This window comes from Bos javanicus, chromosome 16 (assembly GCF_032452875.1).
Source record: "Bos javanicus breed banteng chromosome 16, ARS-OSU_banteng_1.0, whole genome shotgun sequence".
Lineage (NCBI taxonomy): Eukaryota > Metazoa > Chordata > Mammalia > Artiodactyla > Bovidae > Bos > Bos javanicus.
In genome coordinates, this window is record NC_083883.1 from 33,460,922 (window position 1) to 33,486,846 (window position 25,925).

At 38.2% G+C, this 25,925-nt stretch overlaps 1 protein-coding gene across 1 annotated transcript in view; it reads left to right on the top strand.

Moving 5' to 3' along the window:
* Positions 1–7,877: 7,877 nt before the first annotated feature.
* The window catches only part of ADSS2 (adenylosuccinate synthase 2), a 32,575-nt gene continuing 14,527 nt past the window's right edge, over positions 7,878–25,925 (top strand). Inside the window, exons 1-4 of the mRNA XM_061382476.1 lie at positions 7,878–8,333; positions 22,162–22,264; positions 23,072–23,140; positions 25,076–25,126. Coding sequence (XP_061238460.1) covers positions 8,151–8,333; positions 22,162–22,264; positions 23,072–23,140; positions 25,076–25,126 — 406 coding nt within the window. The 5' untranslated portion in view covers positions 7,878–8,150. The remainder of the gene's footprint in view (positions 8,334–22,161; positions 22,265–23,071; positions 23,141–25,075; positions 25,127–25,925) is intronic.

The window sequence follows — 25,925 nt, forward strand, 5'->3', positions numbered from 1 at the left end:
TTGAATCAATTCTAATGAGGTGGATGAAACTGGAGCCTATTATACAAAGTGAAGTAAGCCAGAAAGAAAAACACCAATACAGTATATATACACCAATATGCACATATATGGAATTTAGAAAGATGGTAACAACAACCCTGTATACGAGACAGCAAAAGAGACACTGATGTATAGAACAGTCTTTTGGACTCTGTGGGAGAGGGAGAGGGTGGGATGATTTGGGAGAATGGCATTGAAATATGTATAATATCATATATGGAATGAGTTGCCAGTTCAGGTTCGATGCACGATACTGGATGCTTGGGGCTGGTGCACTGGGACGACCCAGAGGGATGGTATGGGGAGGGAGGAGGGAGGAGGGTTCAGGATGGGGAACACATGTATACCTGTGGCGGACTCATTTTGATGTTTGGCAAAACCAATAAAATATTGTAAAGTTTAAAAATAAAATAAAATGAAAAATGAAAAAAAAAAACAAAAACAATGTCCTCCCTTATACCAGAAAAAAATTAACATTCTTTTCTTCCTTCTTGCGGCTGGTTATGCAGATTGCAACAAGTGGCAGGTGGGTGAGCACTCCCTCTTTAGGGCTTTCTGATTCCACTGAAGATGACTGTTCCTTTCTTTTCATATTTCCCCCTTTAGTCACCATCTTCCTTTGAGAGCATGCTTGACCAAGAGTCAGGTTTTCCAGATCTAGAGGTTTTGGTCCTCGGTGCCAGGGAGGAGCTTTATTGGTGGCTGTGCCCCATGTCTAAGGGAAAATGCAGATTGGAAATCATTGAGGCCACATTTGAGGAACAAAGAAAAGTAGGAGGGATAGGTATCAGGCATTTCCTATCTAAAGTCTATATCTTATCAAGGCCATAAACACTAGAGATCATCTTGAACTGGTAGGCTATTACCACCCTAGCAAACTTGGGTCTACTCACCCATGCACAATAAAGCTAATCTACTGACACCCGATTGTGGTGGAGGAAACTGTAGTGCTTATTGCAGGGCACCAAACAAGGAGTCCAGGCAGCTGGTGCTTAAAAGACCCGAACTTCCTGATGGCTTTCAGGGAAAGGTCTTTAAAGATAAGCTGAGGGAGGGGAGCTGTGGGGTGCATGCTCAGCTCATGGAAATTCTTCTGATTGGTTGGTGGTAAGCTAATTGGGAGTCAACATCATTAATCTTTTGGTTCCCAACTGGCTTGGTTTCTATGTGCTTATGAGCAAAATATAGCTAACTTCATCCATTTGCAGGGGATTTCATTAGCTGCAGAAAAACTCAAAGGGATATAGCTCAGAATATTAGTTATAGCACTTGAGGAGGGGCTAAAGATTCTTGACTTTATGGCTAAACTGTTTATTTTGTCTTACTTGTTTTTCTTTTTTTGTGCATTTTCTCACTTCTGTAATTAAATTTATTCTTTGGAACTTAGGGAAGGCAAGTGGAGGACATGCAAGGGTGAGATCTACCCCAGAAGGCCTCATAGGATCCTGCTCAGTTACACTGGGTATATGTTATTCTTACAAAGGTTTAACGAGCACAAAAATGATTATGCAAAGCAGAGTTAAGAGAAATATAAGTTCAGTTTGTATTATGCTTCTAAACCAGGAGCCCAAATTTAAAGGTAACACTACATAGGTTTAAAACAAACAAAAACAAAAAAAACCTAGGGATCATCAGGTGAAATTTATTGTAACCAATGGGCTAGTTTCCTGATCTTTATGATTGAGTTTTTAATCTCTACAGAGGCATTTAACTATGTGTAACAGGTAGTATTTGCTACCAAAAAAAAAAAATGCCTTCTTCTTCAGCAAGTAGGTAATGAGGGGATATGCAATTTTCCAAAACTACTTTAGCTAATGAGTCAGGTGATCATTGCTGGGCTGCTATGCTCTGGCTGTGGAATTGACTAGCTCTCCTAGTGTTAGGGAGTTTGAATCATGCTTTCATTGGAACTTATTCTGACCTTGAGGAGAAAGTCTCTCCGTATGGAGGCAGACTCAAATAGGCTTCTTTTAAGAGGTGAATGAATGGGAAGCTTCAAATGTTTTACTCTGCAGCTGATGTCAAGTGATTGATGAGTGAAATTAGCAATAGTGCTTGGGACAGGTGAAAAAATGTGTTACAGGATGGACGAAAGGGTCACCACTGTTGTGAATAGATTGATGTCTCTAGGGGCAAACCCAACAATTAGGTAAGTTTCCCCCTTTTGTAGCAGATTGAAAATGTGGACAAAAGCACTGTCTTTCCAAGAAGAGGGAGAGGATAAGGCAATAATAATAGAGGAAAAAGTTACACAAGTCTGGTCCAGTCATCTTGGGAAAAAAGATGTGTCCTTCAGCTGTTATCTACTGCAGTTCCTGGTCAGTTTGATTCAGTGGTCTTCAGAGCTTGTTATAGGATGGGATGCCAGGTGGAGTCTTCTTTAGCTGTGAGATGGTTTATTGTTGTTTAGTTGCTAAGTCGTGTTGGACTCTTGCAACCCCAAGGACTGTAGGCTGCCAGGCTCCTCTGTCCATGGGATTTCCCAGGCAGAAATACTGGAGTGGGTTGCCATTTCCTTGTTAGATGTTTACCCAAGGTTCAAGTTTCTGGTGTTTTGGCGCATCTGGGTAGTGAGAAGGACCTTTGTGTCCAAGGAAATTCACAAATTTTATTCTTATTGATTCCAAACCAGAAGGGTTGGGAAAAGTTGGAAATGTTAATTTGGAGATTTGTAATCAGATATTTGAGGAAAAAAGAAGACTTAGGATCTAGTCCAGCTTATAGGTATATAACAAAACTTTAAAGAAAATTAACAGGACAAGAATCTAATATCTACAAAGGTGCAAACATAATTTCTCTTGCCATAATTTTCTCCCTTTTATCAAAAAAATCATAGTAAAACTAATTTGTTTGTATTATATTTAGCCTGATTATTTATATAAATGTAGCAAGAATAGTGATTGACCATATAACTTCTTTTTTAAGATTACTGTGCTGGAACATTACAAGCAAGGTGCTAGGCTTAGTTTTTCCAAGCAATTCCTTAAAATTGGTCATATCTGAGTCTATGTATCTCTCTCTTAAATATGACATTCCAGCCAAAGCCTTGGCAATGTAGTTAATATTTCCTGTTGTATACTGTTATAAGAAAAGGTCCTCACTGAATTCATGCAAATAACTAACTGTACTGTCAGGAAAAGAATATTTAAGAGTTCCCAAATTCTGAAGGGATCAGGTAGGAAACGATGAATATTTCATCTTTGTTTACAACTACTGTAAGTGACAGGTGCTTAAGAGAAAATTTTCCTTAAATGTGGAAAAGTAAAAATTAGGAGACTAGCATAAGAAGTCATAAAGATTATAATCATCCTCTAAAAGACTTCATTCAGGAAAAGTAGAACATTAGGGAACCAGCATAAAAAATCATATGACTTATAGTCATTCTTATTTGTTCATTCAGTCTCCTGTAATTCTTGTTGATCTTGGGTTAGCGGCTTTATGAATCAATCAATTTTCCATTAAAGCTTTATACGTTTTTACCTAGTTCAGTGTTATGATCTTAAAGTTATCAGAAATCTGCATTCAATTATTTGGGGAGGGGTGTCTTTTCCATGATTCTCCTTAAAGATGAAGCATTTTTATAGGAATATTTTTGCAAAGCATCAGAGTAAAACCGTAACTCTCTACGGTGACAAAAGACTTAAATGTCCGTTATTAGAGATCCAATAAGAGCTCATTATAGTAGAATGGACAAGGGAATTTGGTAAGTACATGACCTTTTAGAACTAACACCCCAAAAAGATGTCCTTTTCATTATAGGGGACTGGAATGCAAAAGTAGGAAGTCAAGAAACACCTGGAGTAACAGGCAAATTTGGCCTTGGAATACGGAATGAAGCAGGGCAAAGACTGATAGAGTTTTGCCAAGAAAATGCACTGGTCATAACAAACACCTTCTTGCAACAACACAAGAGAAGACTCTACATATGGACATCACCAGATGGTCAACACCAAAATCAGATTGATTATATTCTTTGCAGCCAAAGATGGAGAAGCTCTATACAGTCAGCAAAAACAAGACCAGGAGCTGACTGTGGCTCAGACCATGAACTCCTTATTGCCAAATTCAGACTTAAATTGAAGAAAGTAGGGAAAACCACTAGACCATTCAGGTATGACCTAAATCAAATCCCTTATGATTATACAGTGGAAGTAAGAAATAGATTTAAGGGCCTAGATCTGATAGATAGAGTGCCTGATGAACTATGGAATGAGGTTCGTGACACTGTACAGGAGACAGGGATCAAGACCATCCCCATGGAAAAGAAATGCAAAAAAGCAAAATGGCTGTCTGGGGAGGCCTTACAAATAGCTGTGAAAAGAAGAGAAGCAAAAAGCAATGGAGAAAAGGAAAGATATAAACATCTGAATGCAGAGTTCCAAAGAATAGCAAGAAGAGATAAGAAAGCCTTCTTCAGCGATCAATGCAAAGAAATAGAGGAAAACAACAGAATGGGAAAGACTAGGGATCTTTTCAAGAAAATCAGAGATACCAAAGGAACATTTCATGCAAAGATGAGCTGGATAAAGGACAGAAATGGTATGGACCTAACAGAAGCAGAAGATATTAAGAAGAGATGGCAAGAATACACAGAAGAACTGTACAAAAAAGATCTTCATGACCCAGATAATCACGATGGTGTGATCACTGACCTAGAGCCAGACATCCTGGAATGTGAAGTCAAGTGGGCCTTAGAAAGCATCACTACAAACAAAGCTAATGGAGGTGATGGAACCCAGATAATCACGATGGTGTGATCACTGACCTAGAGCCAGACATCCTGGAATGTGAAGTCAAGTGGGCCTTAGAAAGCATCACTATGAACAAAGCTAGTGGAGGTGATGGAATTCCAGTTGAGCTATTCCAAATCCTGAAAGATGATGCTGTGAAAGCGCTGCACTCAATATGCCAGCAAATTTGGAAAAGTCAGCAGTGGCCACAGGACTGGAAAAGGTCAGTTTTCATTCCAATCCCAAAGAAAGGCAATGCCAAAGAATGCTCAAACTACTGCACAATTGCACTCATCTCACACGCTAGTAAAGGAATGCTCAAAATTCTTCAAGCCAGGCTTCAGCAATATGTGAACCGTGAACTTCCTGATGTTCAAGCTGGTTTTAGAAAAGACAGAGGAACCAGATATCAAATTGCCAACATCCGCTGGATCATGGAAAAAGCAAGAGAGTTCCAGAAAAACATCTATTTCTGCTTTATTGACTATGCCAAAATCTTTGACTGTGTGGATCCCAATAAACTGTGGAAAATTCCTCAAGAGATGGGAATACCAGACCACCTGATCTGCCTCTTGAGAAATTTGTATGCAGGTCAGGAAGCAACAGTTAGAACTGGACATGGAACAACAGACTGGTTCCAAATAGGAAAAGGAGTTTGTCAAGGCTGTATTTTGTCACCCTGTTTATTTAACTTATATGCAGAGTACATCATGAGAAACGCTGGACTGGAAGAAACACAAGCTGGAATCAAGATTGCCGGGAGAAATATCAGTAACCTCAGATATGCGGATGACACCACCCTTTTGGCAGAAAGTGAAGAGGAACTCAAAAGTCTCTTGATGAAAGTGAAAGTGGAGAGTGAAAAAGTTGGCTTAAAGCTCAACATTCAGAAAATGAAGATCATGGCATCTGGTCCCATCACTTCATAGGAAATAGATGGGGAAACAGTGGAAACAGTGTCAGACTTTATTTTTGGGGGCTCCAAAATCACTGCAGATGGTGACTGCAGCCATGAAATTAAAAGACGCTTACTCCTTGGAAGGAAAGTTGTGAACAACCTAGATAGCATATTCAAAAGCAGAGACATTACTTTGCCAACAAAGGTTCGTCTAGTCAAGGCTATGGTTTTTCCTGTGGTCATGTATGGATGTGAGAGTTGGACTGTGAAGAAGGCTGAGCACCGAAGAATTGATGCTTTTGAACTGTGGTGTTGGAGAAGCCTCTTGAGAGTCCCTTGGACTGCAAGGAGATCCAACCAGTCCATTCTGAAGGAGATCAGCCCTGGGATTTCTTTGGAAGGAATGATGCTAAGTCTGAAACTCCAGTACTTTGGCCACCTCATGCGAAGAGTTGACTCATTGGAAAAGACTCTGATGCTGGGAGGGATTGGGGGCAGGAGGAGAAGGGGATGACAGAGGATGAGATGGCTGGATGGCATCACTGACTCGATGGACTTGAGTCTGAGTGAACTCCGGGAGTTGGTGAGGGACAGGGAGGCCTGGTGTGCTGCGATTCATGGGGTCGCAAAGAGTCGGACACGACTGAGCGACTGATCTGATCTGATGACACACATTATAAGATAATAACTACAATTATGAATGGTGCATGTGTGTGTGTGCTAAGTTGTGTCTGACACTTTGCAATCCTATGGACTGTAGCCCACCAGGCTCCTCTGTACATGTGATTCTCCAGGCAAGGATACTGAAGTGAGTTACTGTGTCTTCCTCCAGGGACTATTCCCAATTGAGGGGTAGAACATGTCTCCTGCACTGGCAGGCAAGTTCTTTACCACTAGAACCACCTGGGAAGCTCTTATGAATGGTAATAATACATCAGAAATATCAGATTTCAAGGAATGTTATATTTATGAAGCATTTATAACACATACCTATACAGATGCAATATAAAGAAGGCTTAGTATTATTTACTTGACAATGCTTCCCATGTAATTTCCCAAATAAGTCCAATTAGTTTAATATCTCCCTTTTTATAAACAGAGAGAACAGATCCTCTGAGATGCTCCAGAGGCCCTCCAAAAAAATCCCAAAGTTAGTTTAAGGTCAAAAAGACTTCAATTATAGCTTGATTTGGAGGAAGTTTTTCAAAAATATCAAAAATTTTGGACGTGACTAAATTGGGTCACAGATCATTATAATATTTAACTATTCATTTAACTAAAGTGACAAAAAGATTTCAAAGGTTAGAGCATTGTTGCTGGGGCAAAGGAGGAAACTGCCTTCCATTTTTTAAAAGCAGGAGATAAAATTCCTATATGAAAAATGTCTTCCTTATCCTAGAAGAAAAGTAATATTCTTATCTTTCTTCTTCCTTGTTAGGCAATCTGCTCGGAGTGGTACCCGCATGAGAGCTTTCCCCTTTGGGGCTTCCTGATTCCGTTTAAAATGAGCTTTATTTTTATAGTATACTTGGGAATCTAATGGCAACTGAAACATTAAACACTACAGAAAGCACCTGGGCTCTGGACTGACCACCTAGGTACCAATTCACTCCTCACTAGAGGTAGTTAACTAGCTTTTAAATCCTGTAAAATACGGATAAGATAGTATTACCTACCTCATATGGTTGTTACTGTATTCTGGCATACATTATAATGACATCGGCATTTAATTCTAATAAGGTATAGGACTCTACGTATTCTGTAGATTTTCAGGCCTAATGACCTCTACATTACTGCTTTACGTTCGAGTTTGCCCTTTTCTGACGCCCGTTCGCATCTCTGTTCTTACTTTCAGACCTTGCTTTCCAATTTTAAATCTATAGTATGTTCCAATTTCATCCCATTTGTATTTTGAAATTCCACCCTTCGTATTTTGTATACACTATCTCATTCCCTAATAAAAGCATATTAAGAAACAACTTAAAAACAAACATTTTTCACAAACTGAAACGTGCAGATGGCAGACACCAAATCACCGGAATACACCACTTTGACCAGAGCGCTGCCGGGAGTTGTAGTCTGACGCACTGGCACGTACCTCCCCGCCTCTCCAGTTTGAAAAGCCCGAGAAAGGGCTGGTGGGCGGGGCGTTGAGGGTGAAGCGCGCTCGAAGCCCCGCCCCCATCCTTTCCGTTCTGAGTTCGCACTGGAGGGGCGCGCCCGGCCGCGGAAGGGGCGTGGCTTTTCCCTGGGGCGGTGCTGCCAAGGCCGGCGTGCGCGGGGAGGTCCCGGTGTCCCTCTGAGAGGGCGGCGGGAGCGCGGGGCGGGCCTGGTGGGAGGGTGGCGACCCGGCAGGTGGGGCGGGGCCGGGCTGGCTCTGGCTCCTTCTTCCTCCGCATGTGGCTGGCGACCGCAGGGCAGCTCAGTTCGCGCACTTCAAGCTACCCGCCTCCCATTTGGGCTCTCCTCGTGTCTCCGGAGCCATGGCGTTTGCCGAGACCAACCCGGCGGCATCCTCCTTGCCCAACGGCGACTGCGGCCGCCCCAGGACGCGGCCTGGAGGGAACCGGGTAACGGTGGTGCTCGGCGCGCAGTGGGGCGACGAAGGCAAGGGGAAGGTGGTAGATCTGCTAGCGCAGGACGCCGACATCGTGTGCCGCTGCCAGGTGAGGCGGCAGGGCTCTGACGGGAAGCCGGCCCCTGAGCTCGGGCCCAGAACTCGCATCCACCGTCCGAAATAAGGTGTCACCTTGAGGTTCTTTCCTCTTACTACGAGCTGCGGCGACGTGGAGAAATGGCGGGAGGTCGGAGACCCCTGACCTGGGTCTCGGGCTGCGGGCTCGTGATGGCTCAGGAGGAAAATGCGGCTTGACTCTGGGAGCCTTTGAGATGCGCGATGCCTGGGGAGTTGCAGTGTTCGGTCCGAGGACCAGTGCTCAAACCCAGGACTGGGGCCGGGGTGGAGATGGGAGACCGTTCGAGTTTGAGGAGCTACCGCCCGAGGCCTGCTGCCGGCTCCGGGCAGAGACCCTAAAGGGCCGCAAAATCGTCCCCGTCATCACCCATCCGCCCAGGGGATACCAACCGGGCCGAAACGCCCAGAAATCCAAACTCGCCACTCCCCCACCTGCAGGCCCGAGCTTGCCGAGCTTTGCCTCTTCGGGTCCACTTTGTTGACATGAGAACACACTTCTGGGCTTTAGGGCGGTTTATAACCGTGTAATGGCCCCTTTTTTTACTCGGTACACGGTTATACTAAGGAACGTTAATTTTACTTGTTGGTCCTAAAGGTAGGCATCCCAGCTCTTTTACGAGTGAGGCAAGTAAAAGAATACAAGTGTCAGATCTAGTATTTAGAAATATTTACATTGTTAACGCTCACACCTAGAGTGAACTTTCGGGAAATGGAATGGTAATATACTTCCTCCCGGAAGACTCGTGGTTTTCATTGTAAGCCTTCTTCCTATTTGTCGTTTGCTTTGAAGCAGCCAAGAGGCTGGGCCTTTCTAAAGGCTCATAGTTAACTGTTACGAATTTCAAAATTCGAAATAGTTGAGCAATAAGCCCTTTCTGAACGAATGGTAATGTCTGAAGTTAACTGCTGTTTAGGTTGCAAGAATGTTTCTTCTTCATGAACTGTGTACATGGCATAATATAATAATGCTGTGTGCATTCTAACAAGTTCGTAGGCCTGCTTGATGAGAAGTGTTCTACCAACTCCAGTACTTTGGCCACCTCATGCGAAGAGTTGACTCATTGGAAAAGACTCTGATGCTGGGAGGGATTGGGGGCAGGAGAAGGGGACTGCAGAGGATGAGATGGCTGGATGGCATCACTGACTCGATGGACCTGAGTCTGGGTGAACTCCGGGAATTGGTGATGGACAGGGAGGCCTGGCGTGCTGCGATTCATGGGGTCGCAAAGAGTCGGACTGAACCTAAAATTGAATACCATTTTGGCAGGCAGAAAAAAGTAATCATAAGTACATCAAAAGTTAAATGAGAAAATTTTGTTTTTTGCATGAGGAAATCCATCCTGCCCGTTTCTGGGTTAAGCTGCTTCTTATTATTACCACTACCACCACCACCACTTCTCTTCCAGTCTTCTATTCTTCCACCTCTCTGGCTAGACACATAGGAGGTTACTCATGACACCCCTAAAGGTGTTGCCTCATACTGCTGTAGGAGCTGCTCCAGAAAACTGACCATCACCTTCCTTTTCTCTTAAGATCCTATATTGCTGTGCTGTGGCAAAGTATGGGAATACCTAACTCTGGGGGGGAGGAGAGGTTGGAGACCCCTTTATCTACTTCACTGTCATTTCTGATATCTTCCTTATACAGAAATGGTTGTGGTTTAGCTGCTAAGTCCTGTCCAACTGTTGCAAACTGGGCTCCTCTGTCCATGGGATTCTCCAGGCAAGAATACTCCAGTGGGTTGCCATTTCCTTCTCCAGGGGATCTTCCCAACCCAAGAATCGAACCCGGGTCTCCTGTATTGCAGGCAAATTCTTTTATACAGAAATAGCTAACATAAATAACAATATAGGTTGTAAGAAGTTTTGGGGGATGTAACCATTTTGCCTTCATTCTAAAAGATCCTCAATTTTAATAATCACTTTGAAAAGAAGTAGAACTCACTTGATGGTTGGAGAGGGTATTGCCATGTTACTGCAAAAAGTAGTTTTGAAGGAGGTCATGGGCTGATCTGATCTGATGCCCTTGGAAAGTCTGGAGAGAAGTGAGTGATAAGGAGCCAAGTTTGGCTTTAGTGTTGGCTGAAGATAGAGGAGACATGTATGAGCAAACTTGTTAGACAGATTTGACTCACCTGTAAAATTTTGACTTGCTACCTTCCTTATATAATTTTAAAAATTTATATTCTTCTAGTGTTTTAAGAACCCAAAGGATTCTTAATGTCTTGTAGAGGATTCTTAATGTCTTGTTAATGCTGGTAGATAGATAATGAATAGATTTAAGAATATCTGTTGTGATTCACTTTGGTAACTATATTATTTGGTCAGTCCCAGTAAGCTGACATCTCTTAGTGAAGTTCTCCTGAGTTATAAAATTGATAGTTATGGACTGTTGAAATTCTTAAGAAGTATAGAGAGCTGGGAAAAGTCAACTTTTGGAAGGACATTTGGACTTGAATTGCTCTGTTTGATGATTTAAGTTTTGTGTATTATTGAAAATAATATGCACTTTTTAGAGTTTAATCAGTATATTTTGTCATATTCATGCCATAAGCTCAGATTTTGTAGTGTTTCTCCAGAAGTGGTATACACATAATGTGTCTCTAATGGAATCATAAAATAAGGAATTTCTCCCAATGAAAATACAGTTTTTTAAAAGAAAAGCTGACATTGCATGTAACTATTTATTTTAAATATAAAAGATCTTTTTGGAAAGAATAGGTGCAAAGCTTGTGGCATTTTCATCATCATTTTAGATTTGGGATTTATAGGAAGTTATAACTTGTTAGATACTTATACTTTAGATCCTTAAATAAGTGTGTAGGACTTGGATGGAAGGATGACTTAATTCAATAGGTCTTGCAGGAAAAAGAGAAGAAGAATTAAGTATAGGACCAATTTCTGGCATAGTTCATTCATCCAACAATCGCATAATAAATATCTATAGGGGACCACTTAGCCCCAGAGTTTTAGCTGACAAAGGCAGGGCTTGTGCTCACAAGGTGTTTATAGTCTAGTGGACAACTGTTACTTAGAAAAGTATTGCCAGGATGGGGATGGAGAAGCGTGTTAGTGTGGGTTTTTCAAAAGGTTAAAATATGGGAATAGGAAGGCCCCTTCCTGGCAACACAAAAATAGTTTTATTAGAAGGTCATTACTGTCCCCCTACCCCAATTCCCTCAAAGTAAATTAGTCTCTATTTTCTTCATTTCGTCGAATAGAAACCACAGAGATTTTGACTATTGTACTTTATATCAGGCCTTAAGCATGGGCTTGTTTATTGTTCTGGTGAAAGTAAAGCTTGGCAGTCTTGGCTGTGACAGGCATGAGGTTAGTTGCCTGTGATCGGGGTAGCTAGAACAGTATTTCCTTTCTTTGTGATTTTCCCCAGGGTTTTAATGTTAATGTAAAGAGGAAATACTAAGTAAAATTAATTATAAAGGGAAAGTATGTCCTGTCACATGCTGTATGTAAAGTTGGCCATAAAACTAAGCACAATGAAAAAAATTTTTGTAGCTAGATGTGGGTATCTGCTGAAGGGTCTGAAACCAGCAATTAGCAAGTGATAAAGAAATGCAAAAGACATATCAGCAGCAACTGAGACTTTCTCCTTGAAATACTCAGAAAGGTTGAGAGATAATTTAAAAGAAAATAACTTCAATGTTCTTTTAATGCCTTGACCTTAGACAGCTAAAATTATCTTCTAAACCACCTTCCGTAATTTTGAAGCTGGTGGAGAATTAGCATTTAAGGTAAGCCATTCTTCCAGTTTTATAACAATTGCTGTTTCTTTGTCTCATATCAGGATTGTTTTCTATATATAGTATTTTCCAAGATCGTACATAAGTGATTACCACTGTGTGGTGTACTTGGTTAAATTTTACTTTCTTGAATTATTGTGCTTTCCCTAATAGAATGCTTTCCAGGTGGCGCTAGTGCTAAGAACCCACCTGCCAGTGCAGAGTCGGACACAACTGAAGTGATTTAGTACTATTAGAATGTAGGTTTCTCAGAAAGAGGACTCATTCCCTTTTTGTTTTCTTCCATAGCACCCAGTACTACATGAGGCAGTGTGTGCTTAGTCGCTCAGTTGTATCGATTCTTTGCGACCCCATGGACTGTAGCCCGATAGGCTCCTCTCTCCATGGGATTCTCCAGGCAAGAATACTGGAGTGAGTTGCCATGCCCTCCTTCAGGAGATCCTTTCCAACCCAGGGATCAAACCCAGGTCTCCTGCATTGCAGGCAGATTCTTTACCATCGGAGCCACTAGGGAAGCCCTGTGAGGCAGAGAGGAAGTAAATACTTAACAAATATATATTGTGTGACCTGAATCACCCTTAGAAATTTCTTTGAATTCCGTAGTTTAGCTCTTTCCTGTATTATTTTAATACTCATGCTCAGTCACTTCAGTTGTGTCTGACTGTGACCCTATGAGCAGTAGCCCACAAGGCTCCTCTGTTCATGGGATTCTCCAGGCAAGGATACTGGAGTGGGTTGCCATGCCCTCCTCCAGAGGATCTTCCCCACTCAGGGATTGAACCCACATCTCCTGTGTCTCCTGCATTGCAGGCGAATTCTTTGCCGCTGAGCCACTGGGAAAGCCTTATTATTTTTAATATATTCCTGGGCAATTTAATTGACTATTGATGTGAGCTTAATGTGGAATCCCCAGCGTTCCTTGGATTAACAATTGTTACATAGTATTTTTAGCTAGTATTTTTTTATGTTGTACTATTATGTTCAAAGGCTTTACTCCTTTAAAGTTTTATCTCCTGTATCTATGAGAAAATAGATAACTGATAATTGTATAATTTTTGTGCATTTCCTCAACAAATTTCAGTGGACTGCCATGTGTTTCTATTAAACAGTTTTTCTTTGCTGAGGGCAGTAGATCTCAAAGTTGTTCACTATTTAAGCTTACTGTATTAGTATAGATAATATAGCATTATCTTTATTTTTGAGGCATAAATTTTTTTAATTATATGAAATTATCTTCAGTAATCTGACCAATATTATTCTGTTTCTTTAATTTTGGTGAGAAAGGGTAGATTAGTTTGGTTGTTTTAAGTATCTTTAGGAAGAATTGTTGCCTAGAACAAATCTAGAGTGAACTTGTAAATTGATAATATACTTAATAGCTTACTTAACAGTAATGGATACAAATCTATGTATGTTTTGGGGACTAAGTCAGTGTTGACACCAAAGTTTAATGTGGATTAGCTACATAGCAAACAGTAAGTGAAGATTGGTGATGTTAGAGTACTTTTTATCAGTAGAAAAAGGGATGTTGAGGTATTCAGTATTGTCTGGGGAAAGCATTTGAAAAGAACAGTAAAGTGTGTATAGCACAGGGAACACAATGTTTTGTAATAACCTATAAGGGAAAGGAATCTGAAAAAAAAAAAGGTATATATGTGTGTATAACGAATCACTTCACTGTCTACCTGAAACTAACACAACATTGTAAATCAACTCTGTGTTGTTGTTCAGTTGCTAAGTTGTGTCCAACTCTTTGTGATGCCATGAACAGCAGCATGCCAGGCTTCCCTGTCCTTCACTATCTACAGGAGTTTGCTCAAACTCATGTCCATTGAGTCGATGATGCCATCCAACCATCTCATCCTCTGTCACCCCCTACTCCTCGCGCCCTCAATCTTTCCCAGCATCAGGGTCTTTTCCAGGGAGTCAGCTCTTAGCCTCAGGTGGCCACAGTATTGGAGCATTAGCTTCAGCATCAGTCCTTCCAATGAATATTCAGGGTTGAAGATTTCAGCTTGTGATTCATCCAGCCCAGCATTTCGCATGATGTACTCTTCATAGAAGTTAAATAAACAGGGTGATAGTATACAGCCTTGATGTACTCCTTTCCCAATTTTGAACCAGTCCATTGTTCCATGTCCAGTTCTAACTGTTGCTTCTTGACTTGCACACAGGATTCTCAGGTGGCAGGTAAGGTGGTCTGGTAGTCCCATCTCCAAGAATTTTCCACAGTTTGTTGTATGCTAAGTCACTTCAGTCGTGTCCGACTCTGTGCGACCCCAGAGACGGCAGCCCACCAGGCTCCCCTGTCCCTGGGATTCTCCAGGCAAGAACACTGGAGTGGGTTGCCATTTCCTTCTCCAATGCATGAAAGTGAGGTCACTTAGTCGTGTCCGACCCTCAGTGACCCCATGGACTGCAACCTTCCAGGCTTCTCCATCCATGGGATTTTCCAGGCAAGAGTACTGGAGTGGGGTGCCATTGCCTTCTCCTCAGTTTGTTGTATGCTCAATTTAAAAAAAAAAAAAAAAATGGGACAGTTAATAGAGGACAGTTCCCATGGCTACTCTGGCTCCAAGATGGATGGTTCTTTACATTGAACCAACTTTTAATTATATTTAATTCAATGTAATAAAATTCCTCTTTACAAAATAGGAAGTCCCATGACATTTTTTAAAATGGGACTTTTGTCTGTATTATGTTTTGAAAACCCTTTTAAAGGAAGGGTTTTATTCATGAGAGAAAATTTTTTTGACTTGAAATCTGCAGTTCAATGTCAGTGTGTTTTAAGAAAATATCTCCATAAATGTTTTAATGATTAGGGGAGTTTTTATCTGAAATTTATAAAGAGCTGCATAACATTGGTTTATGCATTTTTTTGGTTGCATGTCTGATCCTCCTATCCATGACTGTGGTCATCTCTGACCCTTGTTAAGTGTGTATATTAGAGCACACACATGCACCTAGAATCGGAGCTTCTTAATCAGGAACCTGAGATCCTCCAAGTCTATTCCACTTTCCATTTTCCTTGTGAGTTGTTTTATAATGTAATTTAAGGTACAAAATACGAGGTACCTGAGATTTTTGTCATCCTTGTGACACTTATCTGTGTATGAAAGTGGAAGGTAAATGTAATACTGTAAGGTAAAGCAGATGTCTTAAGCCTTTAAGAGATAACTGAGCAGTGCACTTGGATGTCTTTGCTAAAAAGAAATTCAGATACCCTGTATGTTTTCCTATCTAGCGTGTCTGGTTACTGTTGAATAGTTTAATTTGATCAGCTTACTGCCGGTAACTTAAACCTGCTCTACTTTGGAATCACAAGCTAATTGCAGTTATTTGAGTGTTTTTATAAAAGAACAGTCATCCTTGTTTATAATTCCTTTATTGCTGTGGATTGCTGTGTTTTAGTTTTGGCAAATAGTGAAATCAACAATGGGATACGGGCTGGAACGGTCTTTACCAAGAAAATCAGCACAGGTAATCAGCACCAACTCCAAACAAGATTGTTAGGTTTCTAAGGAACTTCAAGACTAGATATGAAGTGGGAACCCTTTTTTGGTTGCTAGAATAGTTCAAAGGCATGGATCTGAAGCATTGCTACTCTATGCTGTAATTCATAGTGTTTATTCTGACTTTTTTTGATTGACGTTCATTTTGATCTCTATGATTACAGTATAGTATTCATGTATTCAGAGGAACAAGGACAAAGAGAAGACACAGACTATTTTGGAGGCCAAACTAAGTGGCCTGAGTAATGCCTTTGGGCTATGTGCATGAAATTGTTAGCCCTTAACACTCTTGCTATTAGATGGAAAAGAGATACCATTCTTTCAGGTTTGTAACATTGACTGTTTCCATCTCCTCTCAGAAACTCACTTAGTTTGAGTGATTTTGGAAAAGAGGAAGACCTAACAGCAAACTAAGTCAAGACTCAGGAGTCACTTTTGCAGACTAGTGTCATTTCATTCCAATCTAAAAAAATTTTTTTTTCTTTCCCTTTCCTTTCTTTTTTTCTTTCCTCTCTTGGACCTTCTTAGAAACTTACATATAACAACATTTCCTGATCCAAACTTATAGAGTTGGGCTTGATAGCCTCTGGTTCTGACGAACTATGGAAAGAAAATTTAAAACACTTGTCATCTGACTTTATTAAGTTTAAAATCAAATTGGGGGAAAAAGTGTACATGGAAACAGTATAAAAGAGCTAAATATTTTTATTTTGAAATATACAATTTAAAACCCCAAGAAACCAACCAGTGGAGCCCCAAAGTGGCTTCATATTGTGTGGCAAGTCTCTTTGAGGAAAATCATAAGTTTATAATGACTTTTATGATATTTAAGAGAACAGTTACAAAACAACTAAATAATATATTATCCCTGTGTCCTCCAGTACCATGTTTTAGAGGTTTATTCTTGATGGCATAGATATTAAAATTTAGAAATTAACTTTTTTAGAAATTAGTTTTTAATTGAACTGTAGTTGATTTACTGTATTAGTTTCAGGTGTACATAAGTTAATTATCTTATATTCAGTTATTACCAGTGCAGGACGTGAATTTAGAGAATGGGCTGTATACATACCGTCTTGCAGTGACTTTGTTTTGTAAATACTTTGGATTCTTTATAAACAATGGAAAAGAGACTGTCTTAAGCCAAATGGGGCTAGGCTTGAAGGAAGACCTAGATGGCTAAACCTTGGAGTGGCCTGGCCTTAGGCAGCTCCTTGGATCTCAGCAGGCAGAACTGGCCGTTTTTAGGATGCTCTCTTAGTCATAGGCATCTCTCACAATCAAATTCCCGAGAGAAGCTTGATGGCTCAGGCCTGGATCAGGTTTCCTCCTCTGGATCAATTACTGTTGCCAGAGGGGATGATTACATATTATGATTTAGGAAGTAAATGGTAAGGGGGAGGGGAGGCAGAGGGACTCACTGTACTGAAGGTATAACTAACCTTCAGTTCATTTCATATGGGAAGATAAGAAATGAGGAAACAATTCAGGGTTATTCTCCTTTGTAAGTTGTTTTCTACTATATTGTAGACCTTTGGTGCTTTTCTGGAGGGAAAATGTTTGGTGTTAAATAGGTTTTTATTTTAACTATAATTAAAATAATGAGACTTAGCTGTATTGGTTTTTAAACCCTAAAAGTATATACAAGAAACTTTGCTCTTCATCTTGGAGAACATAGAATTTTAGTTCTGCTCTCCCCCACCTCCATGATAATATTCTAATTTATTTCAGTGAGGTACAGTGTTTGTTTTTTTTTTTTTGGTTATTAAGAAGCTTGTTTAATATTTACCTTGAATCTTAATGTAAGAATAATGGTCAAAGAAAATCAGTAAAATAAACACCAAATTAGAGGATGTTTTTGTGATTGTGGTGAGTGCTGATTGGATGACTGGATTTTTTCCTTTTACGTATTCTTCACTTTAATATTGTTAATTTCCTTTTGTTTTGAAGAGGTGGTAGAATGGCTTTATTTTCAAAGAATTGTAGAGTTTTACTTTTCTAAAATTATCGTTGTTGTTGTTCAGTTACTAACTCTTTTCCAATTGTTTTTGACCCTAAGCACACCAGGCTTCCCTGTCCTCCACTGTCTCCCGGGGTTTGCTCAAGTTCATGTCCATTGAATCGGTGATGCTATCTAACCATCCCATTAATTAGTCCATATCAACTATATCAACCATCTCATTAATTAGTGCATATCAAATAAGTACTAACAGTGTCTAGAACTTTATTGGTCACTGTGGGGGAAGCAAAGAAGTATTGAGCCCTTGTATTTAAAGAGTTTATATTCGTCATCTTTTATCCCCGCTGAATTTTACATTTGTTCTTGTTATTTAATGTAAGAAAAATATATAAGGCATTATAAACTTATGTTTTTCCTCAAAGAGACTTGCCACAGAATATGCAGCCACTTTTGAGCCCCACTCGTTTGTTTAATGGGGTTTTAGATGGTATATTTCAAAATTAAAAATGTTCAAAAGTGAAGGCATCTGAGATTCATTAAGAAACATTTTCTCGATTGATACGGTTGATCTGTAAAACAGCATTAATTACCGTTCCACAACTCCTTGTTTCTATAACAATTGAACATATTCTGTTTTTTAGTTAAGTAGTATAAAATATACAGCTGTGATATTTAGAAGTATTTGTTAAATGCTGCATAAATGAGTGGGATCATAAGTGTTATGGAAATTTAGCAAAGCAACAAGAGGTAGTTACATATAACTATTAATATAAATATGTGACTAATGTTGGATCTGGGAGGATACTTTTCGAAATTTGCTTTGAGGCATCTGTTAAAAATAGAATGAAAGATATATTTATCTTCCATCATTTATCTGGCCTTCCCAGTGCTAGTTAGGAGAAACATTAATAAATATATATGTCCTTGCTACTTATCTAGGTACATACTGCAGAGAGTTGCCCATGTGAGACGCTCTTCATCGCAAATGTGGGAGTCTGCAGTTGAGAGTACAGTTGGCCCTCCGTATCCATGGGTTCTGTATCCAAGGATTCAACCAACTGTCAGTCAAAAATAAATTGAAAAAAAAATCCAGAAAGTTCCAAAAAGCAAAACTTTATTTACATAGACTTTATGTTGTATTGGGTATTATAAGTAATCTGGAGATGATTTAAAGGATCCTTGAGGGTTTGCATAAGTTATATGCAAATGTTGCACTATTTAAACACTTGTGGATTTTGGTGTCTCTGGGGGTCCTGGCACCAATCTCCTGTGGATACAGAAGGACTATTTGCCCTGGTAATGTGGTCATGGGTGTTGGTTGGGTGAGACTGGCAATGGTAGTTCTGTTGAAACCTCTTCGTTTTTGCTGTCTGCTGCTAACATGTGACCCCTCCTTGGACCTGTGTTTCAGAACAATTTCCTCAGCTCCCAAGAAGAATTTTGTATATTCCACACAATTTATGGCCTTTCCTGGTGTCTCAGATGGTAAAGAATCTGCCTGCAATGCGGGAGACCTGGGTTTGATACCTGGATTAGGAAGATCCCCTGGAGGAGGGCATGGCAGTCCACTCCAGTATTCTTGCCTATAGAATCCACATGGACAGAGGAGCTACAGTCCATGGGGTCACAAAGAGTTGGACACAATTGAGCGACTAAGCACATTGCACACAAAATTTATACATATTTTAGGTTGGCATCCAAATAGGCAGTTGAAATTTGAAGCTTCATCTGAGGCTTTTTGTGAAATGACTATACTGAAAGCCGTATCATATATAGATTTGTCAAAAAATGCCTTATGAGTAGCTCCGTCTCAGTTCACCTCAGGACTCTTCTGCACAGCAAGTGTTTCAAGGTTAGAAGCTTTTACACCCCAACCCTTGTAGGGCACTAGTGACCAAGCATACTAGCTAATACATGCATTTTCTCCCTTAACTCCTCAACAGGATAGTTTAGGGTTATTCTTGAATATATTTAACCATATTTTCCTACTCAATTAAACAATTTAAGTGGGATTTAAACCCTATAGTAATCCTTAATAAGGCATTGATTATTGAACAATCTTGGTTAATGTTTGAATGAGCAAGCTGTTCACGAAAGTGTGATTTCAAGCCTTTTGCAGCTGAACTTTTCTAGCCTGAACCACCACCTGTGTGTAAACTTGGAAGAACTCAAAGAAGTAAACCAATGTATTGCCCTAAAGTCATTTATCACCAATCACAATGACCTGTCTCAAATGTATCAGCCACTATCCTTCCATCATTACGTCCTGTCTTAGTAAGATATTATCTAAGAGAGTAGTAGGCTTTGTTATACACAAGAACAACTGAGTTAAAAATTATTTATCCAAATGACTATATTAGTATATCTTTAAAAACAACTGTGTAAAAAAAATGTATAAAGAGAGTTATTTTAAAAGTCTACATCAAAATTACAAAGTGGATAGTTTGTTTTATATTAAGCAAATGATGAATTAAAAAGAAAACTGATTCTGCTTAAATAATAACACTTTATTGATTGTTTCAAAGTCACCAGTACTTGATAACAGTTTAATATGAATTCATTAAATTTAGTGTTTTATAACAATGTAAATAGTTATAATAACAAATTAACATTTTCCTAAGATTTGAAGAAATTTTAATGAGTTTTTATACTCTGAAAATATTTTTCCTGAAACTTGGAAGTTTCCTAAATCACAGAAAGTTGTGATAAAAAGGCTAATATTGGTATGAGGGATAGAATGAAAGAAAAGCCATAAAAACCAAGTAAGAATTGTTCTGTGGATTATTTAAGAAAGACTAAGATCAATATGTTCTTTTTTTTTTTTTCCAGTGTATTCTTTAGTTTATGTAATATGTTTTAGGATTCTGTCAGAGTTGGTGATAAACTTGCCAAGGGTAAAATAATAATAAAGTATGACCAGGAAGTATATTGCAACATTGTTAATAAAGACAAAAGGTTGGAAACAATCCAAATGCCTTTCTGTGGGACCAGTTTAATAAATGTATGTGTCCTTATAAAAAAGAATACAGTGCAGCTGTTAAAGGGTTTGCAAGGTTATAGAGAATGAGCTTTAAGATTTGTTAAGTAGAAAAGCAATTTGCCCAGGTATGTATCTTTGCTATTATTTGCATAGGTGGAATATGCAAATATGTGTTTGTATATGCAGAATTACTTAGGGAAGGACACACAAAGCAGGCAGTAACAGCAGCCTTGTAGCAGGTAAGGGAGAGCAGAATACCAGAAAGACTTGACTTTTTACTGCGCATCCTACTGTGCCTTTTGTATCCATGTGCAGACGTTGCCTACAAATAAGTAAATAGTCAAAAAAAATTCACCTGTTCTTTGATGGAACCAGGTGAAGGAGGTGTTGCTTAAATCCCTGCTTCTGTCTTCCTGTGTCTTGTCACCTCCCTGTTACCTGGTAGACTACAGGCTACCACTGCCAAGTCTTTTGTTTCCTTTTAAACATACATGACATAACTCTAGTCTTTAAGCAAGGAATTCTTTGTGCAGTGCAAAACACTGTAAATAAGTATTTGCTTTGTTGAAGATTTTTTTTTGCAGGACCTATTTTTCTGGCATTTTTGTGAATTCATGATGACAGTAAAAGTACATAAATTTGGTAGCCTTGTGATCAAGTTAAACCAGTCATGTCCTGCAAAGAAGTTAAACTTTTTATTTCTTCAGATATATTCCTAGTTTGTTGTTTATTTTTAAATTAGTGTTCTGTAGACGTTTAAACATAATCAAATTGATTTGTGTCTTTTCCTCATGCTTTTTAAGCTTAGAAATTAGAAAAATTGTCTGGTCACTTAATACTGTCTCATTTGTACCTGATTTTTATAATTCAGTTTTACATTTTGTTTCATAGAGTAGAAATTTCACCATGGATTTGTACTATGATGCTCAGCTTTAGAAGTTCCTTGACCCAGTGTATTACTTAAGCCAGAGACAAGCAGATTCAAGGAATTGGTCACTAACCAAGCTCACAAGACTGATTTTAAAATTTAAAAATTAGTCTTCAGGATAACTAATAGTTGAGGGAATTGCTTGGGAGATATCCTAGTTGATAAATCCATATAGGAATAATAATTTTAGATCAGAGTTGCTTGTCACACTTTTAAGACAATGAGAATTATATGAATATTTCTATCAAGTTAGGATAGATTACTTTTTCAATTTTAAGGATATTTTAAAGATCAGTGTCATGGATAATTAAGTAGATTGCTACATGTTCCACATAGTGCCAGAAACAGAATAACAAGCTGATTGTTCCCTGTACTTTGTTCATTTCTTTCTCTTTTTAAGACGGGATATGTCTTCCAGTCTTCCAGAAGTCTGAATTCTCCAATTTCTAGATACTGTAGGAATAATCACTCAAGTAGGGAAAGGAAAGAGGATGGCCAAACTGTTGTAAGCCTCTAGAGAATAAGTATTCGTGGCAAATACTTGGGTTGCCTCAAGTAACGTTGTCATTGTAGTAGGAGATCATTAATTCACTTTGGAAGGAGTTATATTGCTTGTCATATTCATTGTTAGGTTTAGTTTTCCCAATCTTGTATTTCAGGGAGGAAATAATGCTGGCCATACAGTTGTTGTAGATTCTGTGGAGTATGATTTTCACCTTTTACCCAGTGGAATAATTAACCCAAATGTTACTGCATTCATTGGTAAGTATGTAAACTGAACTTAGGGATTTTCTTCCCCCAGTTGATAATAGTGTTTATTTTTCATTAAGCTTATTTAATCTCTAATCAAATGATTTATTGATTGCTTATTAGTCCTGACAGTGGTACCTCCTGGAATATACCTGCCTTGGACTGTTGAGCACACCTTTTAGACCTTTTAGCCCTAATACTTTTTGGAATGATTACTTTGCATTTCTTTCTTTTTGGCATCTTAACTGTGTAGCAAAGCGTTGGATCATCGAATCAGGTTTCCAAGCACTGTGAAGCATAGTAAGAAAAGCGAGAAGTCTGTGTTTCATGGATGGATTCTGAAGGCTTGTAACATAAGATGCAATCTGACATTTTCTCTTCTAGCCTTATTTTTAAAAATGCTAATCACAACCCAGTAAATTGATTTTATGGCCACTAATTGGTTTGAGTCCCCAAGTTGAAAGACTGTGATCTGGTTCAGTTTGCCTAAAACTATATAACTGGTTCCTTTCAAAATAACAGTTTCACTTCATTTCAAAGAAATTTCAAAGTTTATTGAGTATAGTTTTAAGTGTTTTATATTATGTGCATTATGTTCAATTGTATGTTTACATTTTACTACTATTTAAGACTTGGAGTCATTTCTGTGGTAACTCCCTGATAAATTAGAATGTTCTACTAATTCAAGTGTATCGCTCTTCTACTATTCTAGATAAGGGTTATTGTAAATGTCTTTGTTTAAATGTCATTATGTATTACAAATATAGATGTTTAAAGTTGGGAGTTGTTTATTTGTGTGTATGTGTTTTATTTTTTAAGGAAATGGTGTGGTGATTCATCTACCTGGATTGTTTGAGGAAGCAGAAAAAAATGTTCAAAAAGGAAAAGGTATGAAAGAATGAGTCTGCTTTATCTGGTAACCAGTTATTTGTTTTTTTTGGTGGGGGGCAAGGGTAAAGTTTTAAAGGGACTCTCATTCCAGAAAAAACTTCACATTTTTATCTTCTACTTTAAAATTACAGGTTATTGGGACATAATTTTTATGTCATAATTTTTATTTATTTGAATAAATTTTTATTATATTTTATTCATTATAATCAGTGTTCTAAACAAAAAACAAGCATAGCAAGTTCATTGTGTAAGTCCTGAATTTTTACACATTGGTTGTCTGCAAACCTTATCTTTAGGTAGCTAGAATTACTATATGTTGGTGGCACGACTCTGGGAAACAAGCTCATTTTGTCACTTGTGGTTGCTAGCATCCTCTTCTGCACAAACCAAAATTAGCTGAAGGCAGTTTCAGGAAGGCACTGTAGCCCATTTTGTACACTATTAGCCTCGTTTCCTAGAGGATCTGGAAGTCCCTTGGTTACTACAACCCAGGACAAAAGAGGGTTGTTTAGATCCCTCCCTCCAAGTGAGGAAAACGCTTCTATGCAGTGAATCCACTTCCATCTTAAAAAAAAAAAAAAAAAGACTTGATTTCCTGCCTTCTCTTATGTTTTCTGGGGTTTTGGAAGTCTGTTTACATTCAATTTGGCTGCCTTTCTAGGGTTTGAGGGGACTGTGACAATATAAATAAAACATAATTGAGAAAAATCATTAGTGTAGTTTCCCCTTAACTCATGTTTAATGTACTGTTCTATTAAATTTTTAAAGTTTATCTTTCATGCATAAAAGTAGCAGTCCATCCATCCTTAAGTGTTCCTTACAACTAAATCTGACTTAAAAGAAGCCTGTCTTGCTTCTCTCTCTGTAGTCTTCCTGAAATTTTACCTGTTTGTTGTGTCTGCTTTCTTTAATTGGTTAGGTTGAGGTTCCCATGCTGCTCTCCGCTGTTCTTCATCCCCCTTAACAGTTTTGCCCTACTGTTTTTCCTTCTTCCCTGCCTAACCCAGCTGAATCCACCTTACTGAATTTCTTTGTAATATTTACTTTATAATATTGCCTAAGCTAACTTTAGAATACATATGTGTTTACATGTCAACAACTATGGGGGCCTTAATATCTTCTTTATAAGGAATATTTTTAAAACAAATCTTTGAATATTATCAAAAGTAATTAATATTTTTTACTATTCAAATACTAATTTTCAAAATTAGTATTTGGTGGCTTATCCTTGAATACATATAACCTGGGCTGGGTGGCTAATCCTTAGAATACATATAACCTAAGGTTCTGTCTTTAAAGAAAAATATTTAAATTCATTTATTTATTCATTTTCTTTGAACATTTAGTCATTTTCTTTGAACATTTATTGGATACCAGACCCCATGTTATGAAAACTCATGACTCCTACTCTCAGGCATTCACACTTAAATGGGAAGATACATAGATCTTCTTATAATTCAGTGTGATAAGTGCAGTAATTGATAGTACTTTGGAAGAATTAGTGAGAACATTTTATTATTTTGTTTAATCACATTTTTTGTAATTGTCTTGGGAAAGGGCACCATTCCCAAAATTAACTCCCTTTCTCAAAATTCTCCCCATGCTCTGCTCCTCACTCCCCACTGCTGACAAAATGATATTTTGTACCATTTGTGTTTTTGGATGCTTAAAAGTATTTTATGTGGCTATGGCTGGCTTGAGTTTGGAATAACTTAGAGCAAAACATTTAGAAAGATAGAATTTGTGAATGAGTTTGTATAATGACAGATGAGAAAATTCTTGTTAAACATATTTCCTATGCAGAAGAAAAAATACTAAAATGATTACTTCAGTGAAAAACACTTTTAAACATTGTATTTATAAGGAAATTAAGATTTAAACATTATTATACAAATGTTCAATTAAGCATGTCTATTCTTCCCTTCCTTCTAGGTCTGGAAGGCTGGGAGAAAAGGCTTATCATATCTGACAGAGCTCATATTGGTAAGGGGGGGTACACTGTATTTATATATAACTGTCTTTTTATCAGAAACATGAAAGCGTTTAATAGATGATTTGATCTTTAATTATATTGAAAACTAAGTAGGATGAATTGTAACAATTGAGTTCAAGTACATGAAATATTAATAATTTTTTTCTTCTGTTTCTGATAAGGACTAGGTTAAGATTACCTACTTCTGAAGAATTAGCTAACCAAATGAATAAGCAGTATTTCAAGAGGCTTTGCTACTTCTATTTGAAAATAAGCCATATTAAAATACAAAGAGCATTTATTTGCATATATTATTAGCCTATTTATATCTTTATATTTATCGCTCATTTATTGTCAACAAGTATATTGGGACTTTGCTTTTTATTCATTGTGATAATGTTCCTTTTAATTGGAGTATTTAAACTATTTACTTTTAGTATAATTAGTGGTATGGTTGAATTTATATTTACTCTTTGTTTTCTATTTGTTCTTTGTGTTTTTTCTTCTCTGGGATTTGATTTTTTTAATATTATCTCCACTATTAGCTTATGAGAAAGAGAAGAGGGAGATGATCAACATAACCCCCAAATTTCTAGAGTCCAAAACTTGCAGAGAATATCTTAGTAAATGAGCTTTATAGAATTCCAAAATTACTGTCTTAGGGACTCATTTGTAAAAATATGATAGATTGCAATAAATAGGAATGAATGAACAGGTATATTTTCATAATAATATACCAGTTAGGCTTGTATTTGTCATAAGCTAGGCTGAAGGGATTTGTAACTTAAGTAATTTAAAACAAAATACATT